This window comes from Mobula birostris, chromosome 5 (assembly GCF_030028105.1).
Source record: "Mobula birostris isolate sMobBir1 chromosome 5, sMobBir1.hap1, whole genome shotgun sequence".
In the NCBI taxonomy this organism is placed as follows: Eukaryota; Metazoa; Chordata; class Chondrichthyes; order Myliobatiformes; family Myliobatidae; genus Mobula; species Mobula birostris.
Window position 1 is genome coordinate 58,051,375 of NC_092374.1, and position 26,840 is coordinate 58,078,214.

The following is a 26,840-nucleotide window of genomic DNA, read 5'->3' on the forward strand; positions in this document are numbered from 1 at the left end:
GGAACATGAGGGGGGAGCTTCTTCAATCAGGGGGGTGAGGATGTTGATTGAATTGCGAGTGGAAGTGATGGATGTGGGTTTGAGTTTTACATTTGAGAGAAATGTGGACAGGTACATGGACAGGAGAGGTATGGAGGGCTGTGACCCAGGTGCAGGTAGATGGGACTGGGCAGCATGGACGCGATGGCCGAAGGTCCTGTTTCTGTACTGTAATATTCAATGACTCTGTGCTAATGAGCCACATCCATTGGCTGCTTAAGGGTCAACTGTGTATTTTTATTGCACATTCATCTCCTACGTTGAAGGACTGCTGGTCAGGTGCCACTCCAGCGACTATGCTTCATCCACACCGATGCAAGTACAAAACCTGAGAGTGAATCAGAGATGCCATCCATTGGGCAGAATGGTAAGCCTGCTTTGTCAGGTAGATGTAAACACCCCATCTTATTAATTGAAGAAGGGACGGGAAGTTCTCTTTAATGTTTTGGCCAACATTTACACTAGAACCAAAAGCATCTGAACAGCAGATCTGGTCATCCACTCATTGCTGATTACGGAAACTTTAAAAATTAGGCTTGTTTCCCCTCCGGAAAAAAATCCATTTAAAAATCATCTTTTAAAAGAGCAAAGCTACCCCCCCCCCAAAAAAAATTGGTAAAAGTTATACCAAACCACACTAGGAGATATGCAGTAGAATTAAGCCTGGTATAATAAAAGATTAGGAATTCTCAAAGTCCTTTGACAATTGGTAGGCTATTAGAATTCTTTGTCTCATTGTTGAACTTTATATAATTTTGCACAGAAATATGTGTACAACACTGAAAATCATAGCCTAATTTGCAAGAGCGTGTGAGAAATGTAAATAATAAAAGATTGATTTAATTCTATGCAGATCTGGTGAGATATATTACAGATGGCTACTCAGCAGAAGTGCTGATAATACATAGATTCATGTTCTCCACCCAAATGTTTAGCAGGAGTAAGATGTTGTGATATATATTTTTTTGCTGGAATAATGCAGTGCGAGGGGAGGAAATGGAATGCTCAGAAAGCTGCTGGGATTATTAGCTTCTCTTAAAACAATGATTTTGCTGTTTTAACTTTAACTGATGCCAGACATGCCTATGTGCAATGTGATGGACAAGTCCTAATGTCCATTAAAACGTACACTTTTGACATGAACATGAAACTGCATATTTTATACCCTTTACCTGAGGGAAACATGAACATTTTGAAGTTGTTGAATAAGTTTTTCAGTTCCACAGTGATAGAATTACTTTTTATTTGGGCACAGCCTTTGGCTTTTTGGGAGTATATTTGGCCCTTTAATTCTGAAGAGACTTGAGCATTAAGTCCAGGCCATTGCATCATTGAAGGTGCTGGCTTTTGTAGAGTTATTAGCCAAACCATTATCTGCCTTTTGGGTGGATGTACGAAATCCCATGATACTCTTTTGCTGAAGAGAAGGCGAGTTCTCCCTGATGTTGTGGCCATTATTTATGCCTTGATGAACTTCACTTCAAAGTCAAAGTACATTTAATACGGAAGTAGGTATCCTTTAAATGATCTTGAGATTCGTCTTCTTACAGGCAGTTACAAAATTAAGAAACCTAATAGAACCCATTAAACAAAAGAAGATTGTCAAACCCCCAAAGTGCAGAGGAAAGAAGGGGGAAAACTTACGAACAATAAAGGTAAGCAAATGGCATTTGGAGCCGAGGTTCACGAGTCCACACTGTGATAGCTGCAGGCCACAGTCACAGGTCGATGCAGAGACGAGTAAACTTCACAGAGCAACGAACTGAAATTCAGTGCAGAGTCAGGCAAAACTTATGGACCAGCAATCTGACCAGGCTCCAGCAACTTGTTCTTTTCAATCTGGCCTGGCACGTAAATCGACCAGACCTTGCTCTCAGACTCAGACCTTGCCACTTCGATACACTCTTGGGCCGGTGCCTCACCACCTCAATTTACCCCATACCCAACTTTTCCAATTTGGCTCGGTGCTTAAATCGATCAAACCTTGGGTCTTTCCTCACTCTCAGGTGTGGGTCGAGGCCCTGCATTGCCTCCACTCTCACTTGACAGTGTCTCATCTAATCTTTGTGGGAGCTAGCTGTGCACAATTGGCTGCCAAGTTTCTTACATTGTGACAGTGGCTACTTTATTGACTGTAACTCTAAAGCATTTTGGATTCCTCCAAGGTTATGGGTGTGTAAGCCTTCCACTTTTGATTCACACTGCAGCTCTGCTCCTTTTACATGTGAGCCCACTTAGATCTTGGGTGTGAGAATTTTGTTTTTAGTTTTCCAAAATTAATTCTTGAGCAAGTATATGATGCAATAAAGTTGGCCCTTGCACAAAGAGAAAAATTTAACTATGTTTATTGAAATCATTTTTTCTTTTATATTGTAGCAAAGTTGAACTGTGCCTTACTGGATTAGAAATTGCTTCTCCATAAATGCTAATGTCTTTATAAGTAGCACATGGTCTGCAAGATCTCCTGGACTGTTTCTAATTCCCTGAAAAAGCTGGAGAAAAAAATTCCCAGAGCCTGATTTGCTCCCCTACTTAGACGTTCTTAAAAACTACCACTTTGACAAAACCTGACAGCTCTACTTCTTCCAGCCCAGCATAGTATTCTTATGCTATCGATCATATGCCTCAGAAGTGGATGGGAAGGATTTTCTATGTCATACCTGTCATTGTGGCATGGGTCGTTAGGGGTGATTGTCGTCTAGGAGGAATAGTGGTGTTGTTGGTGGCTGCCATGGCTCGGTGCACCAGTTGATCCCTTCCTGTCTATAATCTTTGTGATACGAGGGCCCCCCCTGCTTTGGATTGTGTTTCACACATTTGCAATGAGTCTGTAGCCACTATGTAAACACCTGGACACCACAACAAAATCATGGAAGGTATATGAGACACACAGAGGCCAATCAGCCCATTGTCTCCATGTCAGCCAAAAAAAAGCTATCTAGCATCACGCACATCTGTCCGCTGGCAGGGCATGACCTATCAACTGCATTTCCAAATACCTAGATATGATGAAAGTCTCTCTCTCTCTCTCTCTCTACCACCCTTTCAAGTAATCTTTTCCAGACCCTAAGTCACAGGCTACAACCACACACAGGCTAGAGGTCAGCAATAATCACTCTCATATTACATCCAGTAAAGATCTGATCACTATTATTAAATCATCTATCATCACTGCTTATTATATTCTTTTTGTCTTTAAATATTTTTTCATAGTCATGGAGTACTGTAGCACACACAGGCCATTCAACCCATCAAGTCCATGCCAGCCTGAACTTCTCCCAGTCCTATCAGCCTGCAGCCAGACCTTAGAATTCCAAACCTGACTCATCCATGTACAGCATTATCTAAACTCAAACGTTGCAATTGGACTTGCATCTACCACGTCTGCTGGCAGCTCATTCCATGCTCACACTACCCCCTGAGTGAAAACGTTTCCCTTCAGATTGTCTAGCAAAATCAAGCTGAGGATCAGATCATTACGATTATAACTTTTTAACAAAAGATAGTGGAACTCGTTTTCAGGTGTGATGGCGGAATAGCAGTGATACACTTAAGGGGAAGTTGGATACTTACATGAGGGCTAAAGGAACAGAAAGAGAAGGAGAAGGATGGGAAGGAGAGTAGTCAGCGGGGTCAAACCAAATGACTTGTTATGATGTTGTAATTTCAATATACGTTTGTAATTAAAACTGACTTCTACACAACCTCCATACAATTTACCTAAACTCTAGTGATGAATTTCAGTTGTCTGCTTCAGGATCGAACTATTTCTCTTTATCAGGACAAAAGTAGGCAATAGGCAGACCTAATTCTCTTGGTAAGCTGAAACCTCACACAATGATTATCAGCATCACCCGAATATTTTCCAAAGATAATGGGGAGGGGGAGGAATCAAATTATCTGGAGTGCTTTTGTATTCTTACCCTAGGAATAAGGAAATCCTGCTGAACAGTAATCCCAGACTAACTGTTGTGATGAAATATCTGATCATTTGTTAATGACCAAATATAATTCGGCATGTAGATTGCTGTAATTTGTTAGAACATTGTTTAATTGCATTTTTTGGACATGATACTTGATTTAGAGTAATTGGGTGTGCACCTTTCAGCTATGATGTTTATGAAATATCATTGACTTCATAATGATGGGGTTGGTGACATTGCTGCAGAGGAGGGGTAATGTATGGAGAGAAGGGACCATCGTTTTGCACACGGGTTGCCACCAAAGAAGGTGATTGTTGGAAGGAGGGAATGGAATTTTTTTGTAGGAAGTATGGACAGTGATGCTGATAATGGTGATAGATGGCAGCATTATTGTTGGGTCATGGGATCATGGGATTGCTGGCTACGGTGGTGACAGGTGGAGAGGTTGGAGGTGCCTTTGTTGGGCAATGGAAGTATTGCAGCAAGTTCTGGAAGGAACAAATATTGCAAAGATAATCGTATTTGGTCTTGTATTTCCTCATTTATGTAGTGAAAGATGTTGCTCATCAGCATGGTCAGTTTTCATTTCAGATCTCTCTGGCAGGCTCCTGCGTTCTCTGTTTCTCACTTTCTTAGTGTTCTGATGAGTTATCTCCACACTCAACATTCATGTCCTTGCTACTTTATTTCTAATTGATTGAGATAACCTTCTGGGTGGCAGGGTGGAGATATATCTCCACCAAAGGAAGTGTAAGTCACTCATTCCCTCTGCTAGCCTTGGGCAATGTGTAGCATCTGTTTAGCTCCCCCTCCCTCCCCCCCCCCCCACCCCAAGATCAAGGTCAAGTGAAACCATGGGAGCAGGTGTGGGATGTTCGTATGAGCAGCGGGTGTATATCACAACTCCTGGTTATGCAAACACTGATGCCAGGCAGGCAATGTCTGAAGAGTATTGATAATGGTTGGGGTCACCCATCTTGTAAAGTTACTGCCCAGAAGAAGACAATGGCAAACCACTTGTGCAGAAAAATTTGCCAAAGAAAATCATGGTCATTGACCGTGATTGCCTACTTCATACAGACCAGCACATTGATGATGTTGATGACCTTTTGCATCTAAGCTCATCCAACTGTTACTCTTCTGTGTCTCTTATTTCTGCTTTTTTGTCAGATATGGGAACTGCTCCTGTATCAGAGTTTGTATGACATGATGTCAAACCCTAATTCGTAGGCCTGAGCAAAACACCTGGGCGGACACCCTCACTGAGGGAACGCTGTGTTACTGGACTGGCTGTTTATTAGATGATGCTAATTGGAAATATACAATATACCACTTATGAGCCTTCCGAAGTGGATGGAAAAAGATATTTTTTAAAAACAGCTATTCTATTAAAGGATACCATGAAGGGTTACTTCTGATATCCTGGGTGATTACATAAATACAATAAAACAGATTACCTAATCATGGGAGCAGAATTAAGCTATTCAGCCCAACAAGTCTGCTCTGTCATTTGATTATGGAGGACTGGAGAACTACTCTTAGTCTGGCCTCTACTCTTTGACCTGTTTGACATGCGTGACCCTATCAAAAGTCAAAGCACAAGGACCTGACTCCAGACAGCGTAGTTCTCCAGGTTCTCCAAGCCTTCAAACCCTATGACAAGGTTGTGGTCCTCTGAGATCTCTGATCCTAGATTCTCCCACTATATGAAACATCCTCTTCATGTCCACTCTATCCACTCTTTAATATTCAGTGAAATACAGTGAGATTCCTCCTCATTTTTCTAAATTCCAAGTACAAGCCTAGGTAGGGCCTTCAAACACTCCTCATGCATTGACCCTTTCATTCTCAGTCATTCTTGTAAACCTGCTCTGGACCCTTCTCCAATGCCAGCACATTCTTTCTTCGACATCTGTGTGAAGACTGACTGCCACAATTCCTTTATTACACTGATTGCATTTCAAAAGGACTACATTACTCAGTCAATTGAGATGTTCTGAAAGAAATAAAAAAGGTAATATAGCAAAGGAAGTGTTCTTTCCTCTGCTGCTTGCCCACACTTTGAGCATTAATCTTAATTTTCTGTTCTGAATGAGCCCAGAACACCAGCTGTTTGCTCCATAGGTGCTGACTTGATCTCGTGTGTTTCTAGTGAAGCAGCATCTGCTTTAAATGCAATACAAATATGTAACTTTAATTTTAACAGTGCAGGTTTTTCACCTCATGATCCAGCAGCATTAAAGTTTTACACACTTTTTCTTTTGGAAATGTGAGCTACATTTGGTCTAATAAGAGGTAGAATAATGTCAACTTTCGGGGGAGTACAATGAATAGTGTTGTGGGCATAAATTCCTTACCAAATTGGATTTTAATCTCCATGACCATGTAGCCTATAAACTGCCTGCTGTGCTTTTCAGTGTGTCTCCAAGGCACCATAATCCTGGAAGTGTCAAAAGCATTAGTCATTACAGGCAGAATTGGTCCAGGGAATTGGATGGAAGTTGCATGGTTTTTGTTGAAATCTGTGAAACTGCATTAATTGTACAAGTTACCAAAATGACACCACCTACAAAATACGTTATTTCTTGACTTAGCCTGAATTTACTTAGGGCAGTTTCCCACTAAGTCTTGCAGTGCAAGTCTGTATTTCCCTGATATACTTCCAATGCTTCTTCGATCATAGAAATGGTTTCAGGGGAAATGCCCTCTACTTGCAGTAATTATTCTTTTTTATCAGTCTTGTGTGTTTTTCATGGCATTAATTACAATATTATTGGGGTATACAGTCTATGGCCAATTATTAGGTATATTTGCTTGTTAATTCAAATATCAAATCAGCCAATCACCTGAAAGCAACTCAATGCATAAAAGCATGAAGATATGGTCAGTTGTTGTTCAGACCAAACATCAAAATGGGGAAGAAAATGTGATGGAAGTGATTTTGACCATGGAATGATTGAGAATCTTAGAAACTGCTGATTTCCTGGGAGTTTCCCAGGAGGAGGAGGAGAAGATGGCGGCACGACGCAGCGCTTGCAGCCTCTCCAGTGAATGATATCTAATCTGTCAAGCAGGGGACCGTGCACAATTCTGATTTGATGGAGACAGACGTGAGAGTATGGAGGAACATCTGGAGAAACTTCTGAAATGCCCGCTTCGCTGCCGTTGCTGCTGTGTGGTAACCGGAATCTCTGGAGCAGAAGGCCCCGAATCCTCGGCTTTGCTTGTTTCAGTGGCCAGGGCGAGGTCGAAGGTGCTCGGCAGAGGTGGCGCTTGAGAGGCTGTATCGGAGGGGCTGGTCGGAGGCTCGAAGTTTTTGGATGGACGAACCCGGTGTCGGCTGTGGTCGGCTGCTTCCAATGCATCGGCAGTTGTCAGTGCCTTGGAGTTTTATGGCAGGGAGTTTCTCCCTTTTGCCGCCTGCTATCGGGGATTCAGGAGTCGATCGGGACTTGAGACTTTTTTTTAACCGTGCCCATGGTCTGTTCTTTTTCAAATTATGGTATTGTTTTGCACTGCTGTAACTATGTGTTATAATTACTGTATGTGGTTCTGTCAGTGTTAGTCTTTGGTTTGTCCTTTTTACTGTGATATCACTCTGGAGGAACATTGTATCATTTCTTAATGCATGTATGCATTTCTAAATGACGATAAACGAGGACTGAGTGTTCTCATAATCTAATTTCAAGCACAAGTCTAGAGCTTACAGAGAATGGTGTGAGAAACAAAGAAAACATCCAGTGAGTGGCAGTTCTGTGGGCGAAAATGCCTTGTTAGTGAAAGAGGTCAGAGGGGAATGGCCAGACTGGTTCAAGCTGATAGGAAGGAGACAGTAATTCAAATAACTACGTGTTACAGCAGTGGTGTGCAGAGGAACACCTCTGAATGTACAACACGTTAGTCCTTAAAGGGATGGGCTACGGCAGCAGAAGACCATGAACATACACTCTGTAGCCATTTATACTTTATACTTTATTGTCGCCAAACAATTGATAGTAGAACGTACAATCATCACAGTGATATTTGATTCTGCGCTTCACACTCCCTGGATTACAAATATTAAATATTAAAAATAGTTAAAATTAGTAAATATTAAAAATTTAAATTATAAATCATAAATAGAAAATAGAAAAATGGAAAGTAAGGTAGTGCAAAGAAACCGAGAGGCAGGTCCGGATAGTTGGAGGGTACGGCCCAGATCCAGGTCAGGATCCGTTCAACAGTCTTATCACAGTTGGAAAGAAGCTGTTCTCAAATCTGGCCTTACGAGTCTTCAAGCTCCTGAACCTTCTCCCGGAGGGAAGAGGGATGAAAAGTGTGTTGGCTGGGTGGGTCGTGTCCTTGATTATCCTAGCAGCACTGCTCCGATAGCGTGCGGTGTAAAGTGAGTCCACGGACAGAAGATTGGTTTGTGTGATGTGCTGCGCCGTGTTCGCGATCTTCTGCAGCTTCTTTCGGTCTTGGACAGAACAACTTCCATACCAGGTTGTGATGCACCCTGGAAGAATGCTTTCTACGGTGCACCTATAAAAATTAGTGAGGATTTTAGGGGACAGGCCAAATTTCTTTAGTCTTCTCAGGAAGTAAAGGCGCTGGTGGGCCTTCTTGGCAGTGAACTCTGCTTGGTTGAACCAAGTCAGGTCATTTGTGATATTGACCCCAAGGAACTTAAAGCTTTTGACCTGTTCCACTTGCGCACCACTGATGTAAATTGGTTTGTGCGGTCCGCTATTTTATTAGGTACCTAATAAAGTGGCCACTTCATGAGGTGCCTAATGTGGCCACTGAGTGTAACTACCATGTCATGTGATCTGACTTTGGGACAGTTCACTTATTGACATAAAAAGCATCTGCAAAAATGGAACTCCTTCATTGTACAGGGAAGGCCTGTATAAAAGTAAAGCCCTGTCATGTAGGTGGAGCAGTTTTAGGCATGATGTGTCAGCTGGGATCCTCTGGGTTGCACACTACTGAATTCCTGTGTCACTGGAGACTTGAATAGATTTTTGCACTATGTAATATGGCTGACGCATTTCTGAGGGAGTGTTAGTTTAACAGAGGTGCTTTCTCATTTAGACGAAGCACAAATATAGCCTCTCTATTTTCTCTGGTTATGGCAAAGGGTCCGTTTTATTACCTTAAATTTATGTGTGTGAAGTAGTTTAATTTAATAATCTTGTGTAGATTTATTGCCTGTGTTGCAACATTCTTTCTGTTAAGCTAATCACCTGCTTGCCATTCAAACCAACAAGTTTCACGCTCTGGGGACGTGAATCTTGTCTTGGCCTTGTCAGCATCACCAACCTTGCATGAAGGAATAAAGAATTGAAATTTGCACAATGGCAATGCACTACTAAGTGATGATTGAAATTTGAACTGGAGAAAAACAAATTAGGAAGGATAGACTTTCAATCTTGAGGCTCATTAGAATAACCATTGCAAGTTTCCTGGTATTGTAGTTTTGTTAACACTCTCTTTGCAAAAAAAAAAAGAGAAGATAGAACTAGGTTTACAAGAGCACATAAAGTCAATTTTGGAAAAGTTTTTGAGTGGGTTTGAATGTGAACTATAATATAGCTCAGTAGAAGGAAAGAGATAAGTATTCACCTCAAGTGCAAGTTTATTGTTGTTGTCAAAGGTAGATAAACACAGGGTATTCACATCATGACATTTATCTTTCTGCAGCATCAGCCTAGTATATTATAAGACAAGGACAGACACGTGAACTTTGACTTAATTTAACATAACTTTTACATAATGTGATTTAATAAATTTCAGAAATCTAGACATTATCTGTGAATAGATTTATAATGTATGGCGAAAACAAATTGTCCTTGTCGCTCTCCTGATGCCGATGTGTTTAGTATTTGCAACCCCATGGTTCCAGTTGTCCTCCACCCTTGGTTAATGTAGCCATCTTGTTCAGTGGCTGGACTGTGACCAACATCAGATGATGGTTCCTAACACCCAGCTCCAGGTCTCTCTGAGCTTTTAACATTTGTAGTTTCTAAAAGCCTTTGAACTGCTTTTAAGTGACACCTGATAAAGAACACCTGGAATCTGTTTAAGAAGATATTAAGTGATCTAATGAAAGAAATATCTTGTAATTCTTTAAAAACATTGAAGTAAAAATAAAGGTGAACTACTTGAGCTTGCCCTTTTTGGCTATGGACTTGTGACCCCAATCAAATGACGGTATTGGTAAAGTGAGCTCTTGTCCACAGCATTGCAACATGCCAGTAACCCCTGGGATAAAATTTGGCGCAGGAGGTTTGTGCTCCCCGGGGATGAGCCAACTGCAGAGCAGAAGTTCAGATAGGCCAGATCCAGCTCATTCTCAATACTTATTTACTTATTATTTGTTTTCTTTTTCATTTTGTATTTGCCGTTGGGTGTCTTCTGCGCGTTGTTTGTTGTGTGCAGTTTTTCGTTGATTCTATTGTGTTTCTTTGTATTCACTGTGAACGCTTGCTAGAAAAAGGTGAAGTGCATATACGTTCTTTGATAATAAGTTTACTTGAACTTTCCTTGCATCCACACTTCAATGTACAGATACAGAAATCAACATGCTAACCACACTGAGTCCACTCTTCAATGGCTCATGAACTCCATAATCTAGCCCAATGCAGTATTCTGACACATTCAGTCCTTTCTCAGTCAAACCCATTTTTTAAAATAGATAATTGTCCTTGTGTTCACATTCCAGATGCTAGATTCCTTTGATTCATTAAGATTCAGACTTCAAGCTTCCTGTACTGCCCGAAAATCTGTGATTCTAATGAGCTCTACACTTCACACACAAAATGCTGGAGGAACTCAGCAGGCCAGGCAGCATCAATGGAAAACTGTACAGTCGACATTTCGGGCCAAGACCCTAGTCCTGCCTGGCCTGCTGAGTTCCTCCAGCATTTTGTGTGTGTTGTTTGGATTTCCAGCATCTGAAGTTTTTCTCTTGTTTGAGCTCTACACATCTCTAGTTTTAATCCTAATGTATCTTTGATACTGCTTCTCAATTGATGACCATGTATCCAGCTATCTAGTACAGACTCTAGACTCTCTAAAACTTGTCAGCTTCTTTAACTTACTCGCCTACCTTCATAACACCTATTTCTTTGTCCCTAATACCCCTAATCCAAACTTGACCTGACATTTTATGTGGCTCAGTTTCAGATTTAATCTGATAATGCTCCTGTGAACATTTCAGAATGTTCTATAATTTTAAAGACAGTACACAAAATGAAAGATCCTGGTAATGTGTCTGAGAAAAGGTAATTGATGGAATGGCTTTGCAAGCTAAAGGTTATGCAGAACTGTGACAGACCATATTTTCTTTCTACATGATTGGGGAAAAAGTATTTGAATGAAGGGTTTGGGCCTCATCAGTATGTACTTGGAGCAGATTGTTAATCGGATTTATGGTGGGATGGTGTTGCTATTACGAGATCGGGTGGAGGCTAATTTTCGAAGAACGTTGCTCGGGGTGCGGATGCATGTTGACAGTTCACTCTACATAATTAGAGTGTTGCTGAATATAGAAAGACAGTGCATCATTTTCTTATCAACTCTCTTTTTTAAGTTAACTCTGTGTTGTATTAGAGATCTGAAAATGTTATTAGAATACATGAAGAATGCTTTATTCCTCTGAATATAGTTTTTCCCACAGTGATTTAATTTATCATTTGTGTAGTGTCGAATGTCTTGAATTAAATGTAATCACTTACAAGTTAAAGTACAAGTTAGATAATAGTTTATAGATTGCCAATGCAAACTGCTTGCAAAGGCACAAATGCAAATTAATTGATTTAATTAGTATAGCTCTCTAGCAGCAATCTGTGAACAGTCACTAGCTTTTAGCATTTAGTTTGATTACTGTGGACAAACTTTGAGCAGTTATGAAAATGGGTATATCCAATTCAATGAAATGACACGTTTGTTAACTAATAAGTCATGTTTCTGCTCATATAACACAGCATTTTAATGTAGATAAACATCACATAAACCCCATCCTCCCCTCTTCACATTCTGAACTCATCTCCCTGTGCAACTGCTGTGCTCACCCTGGGCTAGAAGTCAGAAAATAAATGCTGTGTATATTTTTGAAGTTTGTCAAATTGATAACAGAGAGACAGTTAATCTAGGTTTACAATAAACTGCTTCATGCAACTGCCAGTCATTAGAAGATGACTTGCAAGTGGTTGTGACAAGGTATGATGGGACAGCTTGCTGACATCTCAACCGAGTGTAGTGAGAGATTGATTTGTGGTCCTGTAGCGTGTGTCGTAGGCTCCAATTTTGCCAATGTAGCTTTGCACAGTTGCTGAAGGGTTTTTGAGGTGTAATCTCATTGTGTATGAAACGTGGTAGTCAGTTTTTGCACAGCAGGTGGAATAACAAATAAAATTTAAAAAAATAATAAATAAATAAATTTCCCTCCCCCTCCTCTCTTCCTCCATTCCCCACTCTGACCTTTTACTTCTAACCTGCCTATCTCTTCCGCCAGGGTCTCTCCTCTTTCCCTTTCTCCTAGGGTCCACACCCCTCTTTTATCAGATTCCTTCCTTCCTCTCCAGCCCTTTACCTTTCCTACTCACCTGATCTTCCTCATTCCCTTCCCACCCCACCCCCTTTTATTCTGGCGTCTTCCGTCTCTCTTTTCAGTCTGATGAAAGGTCTCAGCCTGAAATGTCAACTGCTTATTCATTTCCATATTCATGCCTGACCTGTTGAGTTCCTGCAGACTTTCTCATGCTTATTATCTGTTTCAGCCATGTTGATTGAAGAGTATAAATTGCCCCTCAGACACCCATCACAACGGTCCTGATATCGGATCTTGACCTGAGAGGTTGATCAACTCTTTGCTTCCACAGATGCAGCTTGATTTACTGAGTTCTTCAGCAGTTCATTTTTGTTTGCTTCAGATTCCAGCATCTGCAATCTCTTCTGTCACTAGCCACTGTCGGTAGCACTATGGCATCTTTTAAGTTCAGTTGAGAGAGCTGATGGAGACTCAGCTGAATGTTTCACCCAACAAGTAAAAGACATGGAGATGTACTGCATACATACAGGCCCCTTAACCCACTGAGGCAAAGCTGACTAGCACATACTCATTTACACTAATCCTACAACAACCAACACTTTTTTATTTCTTCCACATTCTTATCAATCCTCCGCATCTCACCCCTAATCTACTCCTCAAGTGGCAGTTTACAGTGGTCAAGTAACCAACCAGTTAGCATGTCCTTGAGATCTGGGAACAAACTGGAGCCATGGAGAAAAGGATGGGTAGCAACACCTCCACCGCAAAACTGGTGTTCCACAAGGCTTTGTCCTTGAACTCCTTCTCTACTCCTTGTACACTCATGACAGTGCGGCAGATTCTGCTCCAGCTTCATCGACAAATTTGAAGGTAGCACCATTAGAGTGGGCTGAGTCTTGCATGATGGTGAGTTAGCATACAGGAAAGAGATAGCAAGCCTAGTGACAGCAACCTTTTCCTCAATATCTGCAAAATAAGATCTGGTCATTGGCTTCAGAAAGAGGAGTGCTGTTGAGGTTGAGAGCTTCAAGATCCTCAGAATGGACATCACTAACAGCCAACCATTGCATCTATATGGTTGGTCCTAGTCCAAATATTATGTTAAAGATTATGTTGAGCCAATTGTTAATGTTAAGTCTGAGATTGACAGATTTTTTTGAGCTAAAACCATTAAAGGAGGGGTCACAGATAAGCCACAATTGAATTGAAAGCTCGAGGGCCAAGAAACTGCACCCAGCGCCTTTACTTCCTCAGGAGGCTAAGGAAATTTGGCATGTGCCCTTTGACCCTCACCACTTTTTATATAGATCCTCTATTTGGATGCATCATAGGTTGGTATGGCAACTATTCTACCTGAGACTGCACTTCCTGCTGCCTCGGTAAAGCAGCCAATGTAATCAAAGGCCTCACCCACTCCTAATTATCTCTTCCCCAGCCCATTGGGCAGAAGCTACAAAAGCCTGAAAGCATGTGCCAACAGACTGGGGGACGGCTACTATCCCACTGTTGCAAGGCTATTGTATGTTCCCCTTGAACAATAAGATGAACACTTTATCTTGCAAACTACCTCATTATGGCCTCGCACTGCCTGCACCAAATTTCCTCTATAACTGGAACACTTTCTTTTGCAGTTTGTGCTTTGGGTGTTTGATATTTTCTTTGAACTGGTTCCATGGTGTTTCTTTATTTCATGGCTGTCTGTGGAAATACGAACCTCGAGTTTGTATACTGCATATATATTTTGATAATAAACGTACTTTGGATTTTATTACGTATTCTGTTACTGTTTTCCCTTGTACTACCTCAATGAACTGATGTGATGAAATGGTCTGTGTGGATGGTATGCAAACGTTTTGCACTGTACTTCAGTACATGAGGCAATAATATATCAATTTACTATGTGGCTGTGGGGAGCCATGGAAGCTTCACTCAGAGAGCATTCAGGGTCAGGAGTGAACCCATGTCTGTAGCATGGTGAGGCGGTGGCTTTACCAGCTGGGTACCGCTGTGCCATTTCCCCTGAAAGCACCTGTAACAGTACAGCATTTCCTCAGCATGTGTTTTGTTTGGGATTGGCACTTAATCTCACAACCTACTGACTGTAAGATGAGGAAACGACCAATTTCTGCACTGTTCGTGACATTCTTAACAATAGACACATTGTCCAGCCCCTCATCAGTAAGTGTTTCATCAAACTACAGATGTGTACACATTATAATTTACAAAAGTCAGTGTGAATCACAGTATCCAGTGGTCTCAAAACAGTTTTACCCGAACTTTATTGATTGAAAACATAGTGTGCATTGGAGTCATTCACTGGAAGGGTAAGGGGTGATTTTTCAAATGTTTACGGTATTGATAATGTGGCTGCGGAGAAATGAATTCTTCTGGTTGGAGAGTCGATGACTGGGCCACGGTGTAGACATTGGAGCCAGATCTTTCCAGGAATGAGGTTGAGAAACATTTTTATGTGAACTGGGTATTAGAAATTACCACATGTTAGAGATTATGTTGAGTCAATTGTTAATGTTAAGTCTGAGATTGACAGATTTTTTTGAGCTAAAACCATTATAGGATGGGTCACAGATAAGCCACAATTGAATTGAAAGCTCGAGGGCCAAAATTGTCCCCTTCTTTATCTATATTTACAAGGGATGATTGATAAGTTTGTGGCCTAAGGTAGAAGGAGTCCGTTTTAGAAAACCTAGCACATTTGTTTTTCCTACAATTACACACTTAGTCCAGCGGTGGTGGAGCATACGGATCCCTTCTTTGTAGAAGTCGGCGTCTTGGACCTCCAGAAGTGGTTCACAGCAGGGGTGATTGATAAGCTCATGGCCTAAAGTAGAAGGAGATGAGTTATTAACTTCAAACTTTCTGCATTTTCACTCAAAGAGTTGAACTGCACATTCATGTAATGAGAGCTGTATAACTGATCTCCTTCTACCTTAGGCCACGAACTTATCAATCACCCCTGCTGTGGACCACTTCTACAAAGAAGGGATCCGTATGCTCCATGACCGCTGGACTAAGTGTGTACATGTAGGAAAAATAAATGTGCTAGGTTTTCTAAAATTGACTCTTTCTACCTTAGGCCACAAACTAGTTAATATACAAAGTTCAATCAAACAAGAAATTGTAAATAAGTCACAGATATAACTACTCCACTTTCTAGTATCCAGTTATTTACTTTCATTGTTCTGTGGTCCCTTGTCCCTTGCCCCATGCAGATCCTGCTTCCTCAAACTTGCCACAAGACCCTAACCACTTCCCATCCCACCAAGTATATTTATTTGTGATGTGGGGATTTAAAATTTTATCTCTTTGTGCCTGGATTCTCTGAACACAGGCACTAATGGTTGAAAAAGTCCTGGGTTAATCACCTTCAAGCCACAAATTGCTTTACAATCTGTACCTGCTTATACTGATACATCCTTGAGAAATCTGGTGCCATTCACTTGCATTCTGGCTTCAGTTTGTTAACCGTACTCCTACCCTGCCCTATAACCTTTTCCCCCAGACCAGAGTGAAATGAAGGCACTTGCTTCATGATGATCGTCTGTGCTGACTTTTTACTTTGTTGTCATAAACATGTGTAATAGTAGAGGAGGCCTTAGGCTGACCTGCCGGGTTCAATTTGTCTCGGATTCATTTAAAACTTCCTCATCAGCACTCTTACGTTTCATACTCAGGCTGGAGAATCAACACCTTGTATTCCTTCTGGGTAGCTTCCAAACTGATGGTATGAACATTGGTTTCTCAAACTTTCCAGTAATTGCCCCCATTTCCTTTACCACTCCCATTCCCGTTTCCTTCTCTCACCTTTTCCTTACCTGTCCATCAGCCCCCACTGGTGCTCCTCCCCTTTCCCTTTCTTCCATGGTCTCCTGCCCTCTCCTATCAGGTTTCCCCTTCTCCAGCCCTTTAGCTCTTTCACCTACCAGCTTTCCAGCCCTTTACTTCACCCCTCCTCCTCTCCTGGTTTCATCTATCACCTTGTAACTTCTTCATCCACTCTCCCCACCTTTTTGACCTACCTTCTCATCTTCTTGACCTACCTTCTCATCTTCTTGACCTACCTTCTCAGTCATGTCAACTGTTTACTCTTTTCCATAGATGCTGCCTGGCCTGCTGAGTTCCTCCAGCATGTTGTGTGTGTGTTGCAATATATTTACAATATTACTGAATGATGAAATACAGCACAATTGTGCCTGTAGAATAGCCAGTCTCAATTGGATTACAACTGAACTATAGTCATACTGAGAAAGACCAAATATTTGGGATCTTGAGGAAACTCAGCTGTGCAGTCAACATGACTTCATACTGTAAATAAGTTGAACCCTGAAGATGTAGACAAGGCTTCTCAACAATTTGGAGGAATGACTAATTCGCCCTCGGGAGCCATTCCACTGAGTTAATTGAAGTTGGTCTTAAGGATCAAAAGGACTACAAATGAAAAAAACCTAAAAAATTATTTTACTTCTCTTTGGCCACATGATCCTCAGCTCATGATTATTACATCAGCAAAAGTCTCCAAAGGAATGTGTCCCACTTTCAACTCTCAGCTGCAACATGGTTGGATACGATGCATGTCAACACCTGTTTGTGGGACACACTTGCATTTATGTTAATTTTAACATTTGTTAAACGTTTATTTAATGTTGGCTTTTTAAGTGGCTTATCATTTAATGAATGCAAAAGGACAGCTTTGTACTAACTTAAATGTGTGTCAGTAACGCCTGCTCTTGTCAATAGTGAGCTCTGGAGCTGAAGACTTGTGAGCTTCTGTAACCTGCTCGTTGATGGAGGTTATCCATGGTACCCTGCTTATTACTTTCCTCAACAATTACACCTTGCATTAATACATTCACATTTACAAATTACAGCATCCCAAAGTTCTTCCTGGGAGCTTGATCAACAGAGATTGCTGCTGCTCCTCATGAGATGCTTAGGCATGACTAGATGCCTGGTGGAAGAACTTGGATCTAAGGAATGCCAGGAAGGTGGTGGAGAGGTTTAGAGAGGAATTGCAGAGCTGGCACTCCACATTAATCAGGGATGCCTGTCTTAAAGGAATGCAAATACTGTGGAAGGTTACAGTTACTGCAGACTTTAGAGTAAGAGAGGGGGCAAAACAGCAGATTACTGTTTGCTTAATTGGGAATTCACACTGGTAGGACATACAAGACTCAGAAAGCTAGAACAGGTCAGTGATGTTTTGAGAGAGTTTCAGGTAAAAGACAAGGGACTGGCCAGCACAACGACGGAGTAGTTAAATCTGGGGGCATCAAAAGAATAGGCAAAGTCTTCAGCAACACAAGGTGTTAGGCAGGGATCAAGCTTGGGGTTGCTGTGTAGTTTAAAGTTCATCAATGCTATGAACAGGTAGGCTATTCTTAAACAATTGTCAAGGAGAGGGCTGGAGCCAGAAATTTGGGAATGGAGTTTCTGACAACATGGAGTGTGTTGAGGAGTCAGGTGATGTGAATAGGTGTGTCATCAAGGTAGACAAGGAAAATGGAGTGCTGTGCCTTGGGATGAAAATGCCGAGGGGCAGCAGGTAGATCAGAAATAAAAGGAAAGTCATGGATAGAAATAAAGGAAAGTCCTTGGAAACACCAAGGATTGGTTGCAGGAAGGGATGTCAGCAAAGGCTATTCACAGGCTAGAATTAAGAGGATGGAGCATAATCAATTTCCTTTGCCCTAATCAAAATATCGTGACTGACTTTGTTTAGAGTCATTTCAGTACGAGTAAATTGCACCACCACCTGCAGCCTTATTCTCAGCTTCCAAGATGCTAAATTCTCTCTCTGAACTTCTCTGCCTCTCTTGAAAACCATATTTTATTACTGCCAGCAACACACGTAAAAATTGCTGGTGAACGCAGCAGGCCAGGCAGCATTTCCAGGAAGAGGTACAGTCGACGTTTCGGGCCGAGACCCTTCGTCAGGACCTCTTCCTAGAGATGCTGCCTGGCCTGCTGCGTTCACTAGCAACTTTTATGTGTGTTGCTTGAAATTCCAGCATCTGCAGATTTCCTCGTGTTTGCGTTTTATTACTGCCATCTCTTTTTGTAGCTTAATGCCAAGTTGTTTTAATGGTATCATTCTATTAAGCTACCTAATGAGTATAGTGTTGATTGTCACCGTAATCTGGAAAGGTGCCATCAAATACCAAAATGGTGTAGAAAGAAGCAAAACAATGTATTAAGAAGATCAGTGTACTCTATACATGAGAGCTGTAGAATTCACTTCTTCTGTAGTAGAAGTTTGGAGAATCCCTCAGTTGTGCACGTAGGTTTACACAATGTGTAAATTAAGTCAATCATTTTTCTGACTTGGAATAAGTTTATTGGTTTCTTAATATTTAGCCATTATGTATTGCCTACTATTTGTTCTGGCAAAGTGCACAACCCCGTTAGTCCTGACGAAGGGTCTCGGCCCGAAATGTCGACTGTACCTCTTCCTCGAGATGCTGCCTGGCCTGCTGCGTTCACCAGCAACTTTGATGTGTGTTGCTTGAATTTCCAGCATCTGCAGAATTCCTGGTGTTTACAGCCCCTTTATTCTGGCCTTTGTGGAATGTAAGCTCAGCAGGGAGCACTGGGGATGAATGGTCTTTTTTCTCTGCTGCATCATCTATACAATAAATGTGAAGAAGCTGCCATCAGGCTTTCGCCAGTTTTTCTTTCTGAGCTAGGGAAATATAACAGCCAATTTTCACAGAGGTCTATGTTAAAATAGTGACTAAGCATTGAGTCATTTTAACACAGTGAAAAACATCAATCAATAGCTTTAGCAATATAACAGGAATTCTGCAGATGCTGGAAATTCAAACAACACACATCAAAGTTGCTGGTGAATGCAGCAGGCCAGGCAGCATCTGTAGGAAGAGGTGCAGTCGACGTTTCAGGCCGAGACCCTTCGTCAGGACATATTTAGCAATATGTCAACTTTGTCTAGGAAGCATCATTTTCGTGTTTCAAAAAGAGAACCTAAATTGAAGTTTATCAGAAAATTGTAAGTAAGCTTACTTGAATTTGTAGTGGCCAGTTCAGACTAAACCAATTGCTGCTGCTGGTGACCGCAACGGATTTGTTATACTGTATGTGTACGACATGCCCTCAAAGAACTGTATTCGATCCTTTATTTGCAACTAGCGAACAAACAATCATGAAGCAAAGAAATTTAAACAAACTTACAGAATTGTAAATAGTGTTGATCATAAAGATTAACCCATCGAAAGTTGAACTTTGTATTGACAATAACTCGAGGTTTTAATGCTGCTTTGACATTTTGCTTCTTTATTTAAGCTTATTAAAAAGTTCTGTGTGAAGTGCCTTTGTGATTCTGCATCCTCTGATTTGTGTATAACAGCTGATTCTCTCTGTCACACTCTAGCATGCGACAGCAGGCACTGGGGGCCCCACTGCAACAATCGCTGTCAGTGCAAGAACGGAGCTCTGTGCAATCCCATCACTGGAGCCTGTCTCTGCACACCGGGCTACAAAGGCTGGAGGTGTGAGGAGCTCTGCAGCCCCGGGACATATGGGAATGGGTGCCAACTGAAGTGCCAGTGTCAGAATGGAGCAACCTGTGACCACATGACTGGCGAATGCAAGTGCTCCCCTGGATACACTGGTGCATTGTAAGTACAAATTCCGATAGGTGCTTCCTAAGTTTCACCTTTTCTTGGGAAAGAGGAACAGAATAACGTTAACAGCTTCCGTGACTGAGGTCTAAAATTCCATCCTAAACACCTCTGTCTCCTCCTGTAAAATACCCATTAAAAACGATCTCTTCAACCAGGTTCTGTATTCGTTTCTTTCTCTGTGGCAGAGCAACAATTTTTACTTTGCTCAGAGTTCTGTGAAATGTGTGATATTTAAGTGCACTTTAAATGGACAACATATTGTCAAGCCTCCAGGCTAGCTACCTAATGCAGTTTTTCATGCAATCTGGGGCGCATGACCTAACACAGTTCTGCACATGAAGCGTTTGATATTTCCAGAATGTCAATGTGACTTTCTTGGCTACATGCTGTAGGTATACATCAAGCAAGAATTGCACAGAATGCTACATATTATCCCAGATACACGGTCCCATTGAGAGAACTGTGGACAGCATGACTAGAATAGTTTCCTTTCCTATGATCTGCTCCATAATCTACTCAATTATAATCATGACAAAAGAAAAAAATATAAAATAAATTTTAATTAACTGAGAAGAATGTGATTCACCATGATCATCTACTATTTTGGGTTATCATTTCAGAATCAAATAAATAATTTTTATTATTGTAAATAAATCATTCGATTCATATCTTGAAGAGGCACAATAACCCGGAATCACAATATGTTGTGAAATCTGTTGTTTTGCAGCATCAGTACAGTGTAACACATAAAACACACTATAAATTACAGTAGGAAGTGTGTGTTTCTTTATGTGCATGAGTGTATACAGTACGTATGTGTATGTATGTCTGTTTACTGTGTGTATGTCTGTATAAATTAGTAGTACAAAAAGAAAGCAAAAATAGTGAGGTACTCTTCATGGACGTGTTCAGAAATCTGATAGTGGAGTGGAAGAAGCTGCCCCTAGAACATTGAGTGTGTGTCCTCAGGCCCCTGTACCTCCTCGCCGATGGTACTAATGAGAAGGGAGTATGTCCTGAGTGGTGAGGGTCCTTAAAGATGGATGCCACCTTCTTGAGCACCGTCTTTTGAAGGTGTTCTTGATAGTGAGGATGAATGATTATTTTCTTTTCACCTACTGATTTACTTACTTTGTATATTTCATCTATCTATCTTTCTCATTCACACATGGGATGTGGATAGTATCAACAGAGCCAGCAATTATTACCCATCCTTATCATCCGTGAGTAAGTGGTGTTGAACTGCCTTCCTGAAGTGCTATAATCTGTGTTCCAATGCCACTCACACTGCGCAGTTGAGAAGGGAGTTCGGTCAATCTTTCCAGCTCCTTGTCTGTCAATTTGTTTATCACCGTCCATTATTCATCTATCCATTTATCTGCCTGTCAGTCTTTCTAAATGTGTTATTCAACCATTTGTCATTCTAGCTGTTTGTCAATCCATCTATCATCTATCCATCTATCTGCCTCTTTACCTGCCAGTTGATAAGCAACTAGGAAGGCTTTGAAGTAATATTAGTGGTTCATTCAACCAGCTGCCACAGCAGACTGGCCTATTTCAATGCTGCCTGATGTTATGAGACCTTAGACTCAAACAGAATAGCTAATAACAGAATATAAAGCTGTCTTTTTCATTGTTCTCTCAATATCCCTCTCTATATCCATTTTGGTTTCAGTCATATCTCACTGAACAGCATGATAGCTTTGTCAGAGGGTTGTGTGTTCACATCAGAGGTTTCAGTGTATAATCCAGGGCGTTGCTTCCTGTTTGTAATAGAAGAAATGCTGCATTATTGTGATGCCATCTCTTTTTGCCATCCATAATCACAGATGGACTGAAAAGATTCCTTAAATGTGTTCCGAAGTGCACTGTGCGATGCAAATAACTTAAAAACAGATTATCTAGTTATTATTGCATTGTGGGGGCTGGTTGTGTACAAAATGGCTGCCATGTTGCCTGTGTTACTGCCATGACTTCAGCTCAGAAAGCACTTTGGAGGCTGTAGAGTACCTTGGGATGGACTGAAGTTGTAAAAGACACTATAGAAATTGAAGTCCTTTCTGTTAGTGTCTGTTTATTTCTCTGATTTTTCTTTTGTTTGTTTTCTAGCTGTGAGGATTTGTGTCCTCCTGGTAAACATGGACCTCAGTGTGAGGAACGATGTCCTTGCCAGAACGGAGGAGTATGTCACCATGTGACAGGAGAATGTGCCTGCCCTCCTGGATGGATGGTAATCTATAATATTCTGTCTGTAGAATTAATAACAATTCACATTTTGTACGTTCAGAACAGTCCCTTTTATTTCTCACCAAAAAATTTGTTATTCCTCTGGAAAAACATGTAACCTTGAAATTACCCATGTAAAGCTTCTTATAGTGAATATATAATATATATAATGGGTAGTGTGTAATTTTTCCTTCAATCTCAGGTCCTCCACCAGAGGTTTGGGAACTTCAGGTTTCGGCACAATATCCTTGCTGTTCCTAGTAGTGCACTCATTGTTTTCTTCTGTTCCTTGTCCAGTATTACTATGTCTGTTTGGTTGGCCAGTACCTGCTTATCAGTTTGAATTTTGGCATTCCCTCAGAATCTTAGCGCTGTCATTCTCCACTACCTTCTTGGATATTTCCCATTTGGTTTTGGGGGTGTCTAATCCATTCTCATCGTATATGTTCCTGTACACTATCCCTGCAGCTTGGTTGTGCTGCTCATATATTTATATATCTTCACGTAAACTGCCAGTTCTTATATCGTGTTAACAAAATAGTCATAATTCCTTTATGAGATTCCTTTCCCAGAGATTGACCTCCATCACCCATAATTATCTTCTTTTGTGGGTGATCTAGTTCTAGCTAGCAGGAGGTATCCCTCTTGATGCCACACTCACTCAAGTGCTTCCATTTCAATGACAATCACTCTCAATTCACCTTATACAGTGGATTCCAGTTAACTGGGGCAGCTGCTTATTTGGGACAACTCTTAAAGAACAAAAACTGACTGAGAAAATTGCCAGGATCCCCTTCATTTATTTGGGACACTATCCCACTTAATTGGGGCTGGAGACTGTTGCTGATCAAGTTCTAATGAGAATCATTTGCGTACACTTGTGCAGCTGTTAGATGCTACACCATGCTTAGAGAGAACAGTTTTAAAATAGCATCAATTGCATGTATTTGAGTTCAAAAAAAGCAGAGGTTTTTGTCACTGTTACTTGGCAAAAAATAGGCAGTAAGACAGTTCCAAACCATTTTGCTCCTGGTGGTTTCAAGCTTTCAGGCTTGGAAGTGCCAGAAATGTCCAAGAGTGAAAATAAATTGATTTCACTATTCAGCAAGTTAGGAACTGTGAAGAATTTTGAAGATATCAACAGTCATCCTGAATGTTACAATGAAAATGAAGATTTGGAGGATGCTGTTGTGATAGTATGGTATGAATGCAGTCCATGAAATACATCAAGTATCTGCACTGATTTTGTTCATTGAATACACTGGATGAATTCCTCTGCCAATAACTACTAGGAACTAATACAATTTTTAGTAGTAGTATTCATAGTGTTCAAATTTCTTCCGTATTTCATTTAAATACATAAATTGTTGCTCAGTTTGGCTTTTTTATTTCTTTGTCATAAGGAGGTGGCTGGGAACAGACCCAAGTGCAAGGCACAGACACTGAAGTACTAGGGACAGGACCAGGATACAGGGTGAGGATTAGGACATGGACGTGAAAACCGGGAACCCGGAACAGGACTTTTAAGAGAGCTAGGAGCCTGGGCTTGGACTCCAAGCCAGAGGCTGGACAAGGACCCAGAACCTGGGTCTTGCCTCTGGCTCGGACCCCAGAACTAGGCAAGGACGTGACTTGGCTTGCAGGCAGGACGAGGCTGGAGTCTTCAGACTTGAGGTGAGGCTGGAGACCAGAGACTTGAGACTAGAGACTTGAGGCTTGAGGCTTGGGGTCTTGAAGCTTGGCTTGGGACGAGGCTCGAGGCTTCGGGTCTTGAAGCTCCTCCTGGGCAGGGCATGGTACTCCACCTGACAGAGGCAAGGGACAGGAAGAGACAGAACCAACCGCAGGGTAATGGCAATACGGTCTGGCTTACCCAACGGAGGCAAGGGACAGGAAGGGGACAGAACCAATCATAGGTAATGGCAAGATGGCCTGGCTTACCCGGCAGAGGCAAGGGACAGGAAGGGACAGAACCAACCGTAGGTAACAGCAAGACGGCCTGGCTTACCCGACGGAGGCAGGGGCAGGAAAGGACAGAATGAACCGTAGGGTAACTGCAAGACGGCCTGACTTACCCAGCGGAGGCAAGGGACAGGAAGGGAGCTAGGTACAGGGTGGCTCCAAGACTACAGGCGAGGCAAGGCGAGAGTTACTGGCAAGACAAGGCAGGGCTTCAGGCGAGGAAACAGAAGGCAAGGGAAGGGATACAAGGAGTAAGGACAAGAACAATCCAGCAGCCACACCCTGGTCTCTGGAGGTATTTATGCAGCCAGCCCCAACAAACATCAGCTGGCTCAATTAGTGCTCAACAGGAACAGAAACAGGGTAGACAGGAAAACCTGGAGCAAGGGTCGATGGACTGGACCGTGAACCAGAATGCGGACTTCATGGAAGGGACCATGACATTCTTCTTTAACTATTTCGATGAAACTTCAGCTAATTGGCACGGCCTCTTAATTGCGCCAAAATGTACAGGATGTTAAACATTTAACCGGAATCCACTGTATGTATAGATTGCAATGTAGTTAGGGCACCTGAACTGGATACTGGTAAGCAAGGTTATTTGTGAGAAAGTGAAAGACGCTGAACAGCACAACCAACATCACCTGTTATTATTTTGATTCTGATTGAAAGTAGACAGGTTTTTTATCATGTTTTTCTTAGACTGTATATATTTTTGCAAGATAGTGATGTAAATGGTTCAGAGCAATTTAGTTGGAACTAGTTTTGCAGTGCTGTTTTTTTTGTTTTTTTTACATATTTCAAAGATAAACTTTATTCATAATAAAAATCTGTATGCAAAAAAAGAAACACTGCCAAACTTTTACATTCAGTGGTGTTACCTTATTTTAAAAACAAACGTAGCACAGTTGCCACTTGAGAGGCTCCTGGGGTGCTGCACTATCTCAATGCTTGGGTGGCTTCCCCAGCTAATTCCCACCCTCCATCTAGAGTGGTGGAAGATCCCGAAACTGTGCTCCTTCTTCACAGAGCTTTTGCCTTGGTTGCACCAAGCTTCATGGCATCCCTTAGCACACAGTCCTACAGCCTGGCAGCATTCCCTTACAGACATTTCACTGTGCTGGAACACCAAGTTCTGGGCAGAGCAAAAGGCACCTTTCACTGATTTGATTAGCTTCCAGCAGCATTTGATGTCTGTCTTGATGTGTACCCCTGATAACCTCAGCTTTGCTGCCAGGATATTGTCCGCAGTTGAAATACGAAAGCCGACATCACTATATCAATTGACTTTTAGGTATGCATGGTACTGTTGCCAACATGCCCTACTGCACATCTTGTAGAACCGGAACAGATTATAACAGCAGATAAACTGGGCCATTGAATTACTGATCATGGTGGTGTATCCTTCTCCACACAGGATGCCCAGTCCTGCTGGATTTGTTCTATCTCATTTATTTACATGCATTCCTGACAGTAAAGCACACCCCACGCACATGATGTTCCCCTTCCAGAGGAAGCTGGCTCACTACTTTATTCTTTGAGCTGGCCACCTCCTGCCCATTGTGTTTCACTCAGGATGGTCAGTATCTGAGCTCCTGGGCTCTGATAGTGGCGAGATGCTCAGGTTCTTTGCTGATCATAAACACTCCTCTAGCTCCATATTAAGGAAGGAAAGATGTCCCTACATGACTAGTTTTACATGAGCTATTACATACCAGGTGCATATGGACAGCAGTATGATACCTTGGTTCAATGGCAAAATGGTCCAAGGCTACCTGAGAATAGACTCTATCACATGGATATTAATAGACAATGTACATACACACAGCTACCTCCACACACGCACACCTCTCCCACAAACATCCCGTCCCCTACACACACATGCACATGTGTACAGAGCCACACACACAGACAGTACATAGACAGAGTCACACAAAACCACACACAGCCTCCACCACACCACACCCACTTCTCGGAAGCCACCTCTTAGTGAAAACATTCACTATTATCTTCAATGTGCCAGCCCAACATTTGCTCATCTGAGGGAAAGGAGGTTGAAGATCAGAACCTCAAACTTTGCACAAAGCCCATTGTGTTTAGGTAGCAATTATCTCTGCTCCTCTTCTGAGATCTGCACTATCTACAGCCGTTATCTCAAGGAAGTAGAGAGAGGGAGAGAGCACCGTCACTGTTTCCATAACATCCTACAAATCCATTGTTAAAATAAGAAAACCAATATTACAAATTCTTTCAGGCCAACATCTCAGGTTCTAATTTCACTCATTTAGTTCCAATGAGCTGTTTTGTCCCGAGACCTCCCTGTTCTGATCTCCTTCAAGGCAAGAAATTACAAGATGGATAGAGGAAAAGATTTAAAGAATCCTTTAAAAATTAGAATGATCCTTCTGATTCCTGGAACTTCTGGCCTTGAATATCCAAAGTGGAGATGAGGTTTTTGGGATGAGATTCAGAACCTTCTGCCTGTGCATAAACAATGGA

General features: G+C 41.7%; 1 protein-coding gene across 2 annotated transcripts in view; it reads left to right on the forward strand.

The window, feature by feature from the left end:
* Positions 1-26,840, forward strand: part of megf10 (multiple EGF-like-domains 10) — a 171,780-nt gene that overhangs the window by 63,927 nt on the left and 81,013 nt on the right. For both annotated transcript variants that reach the window (XM_072258063.1, XM_072258064.1), the window contains exons 6-7: positions 19,901-20,147; positions 22,263-22,383. In XM_072258063.1, the coding sequence (XP_072114164.1) occupies positions 19,901-20,147; positions 22,263-22,383 (368 nt within the window). The remainder of the gene's footprint in view (positions 1-19,900; positions 20,148-22,262; positions 22,384-26,840) is intronic.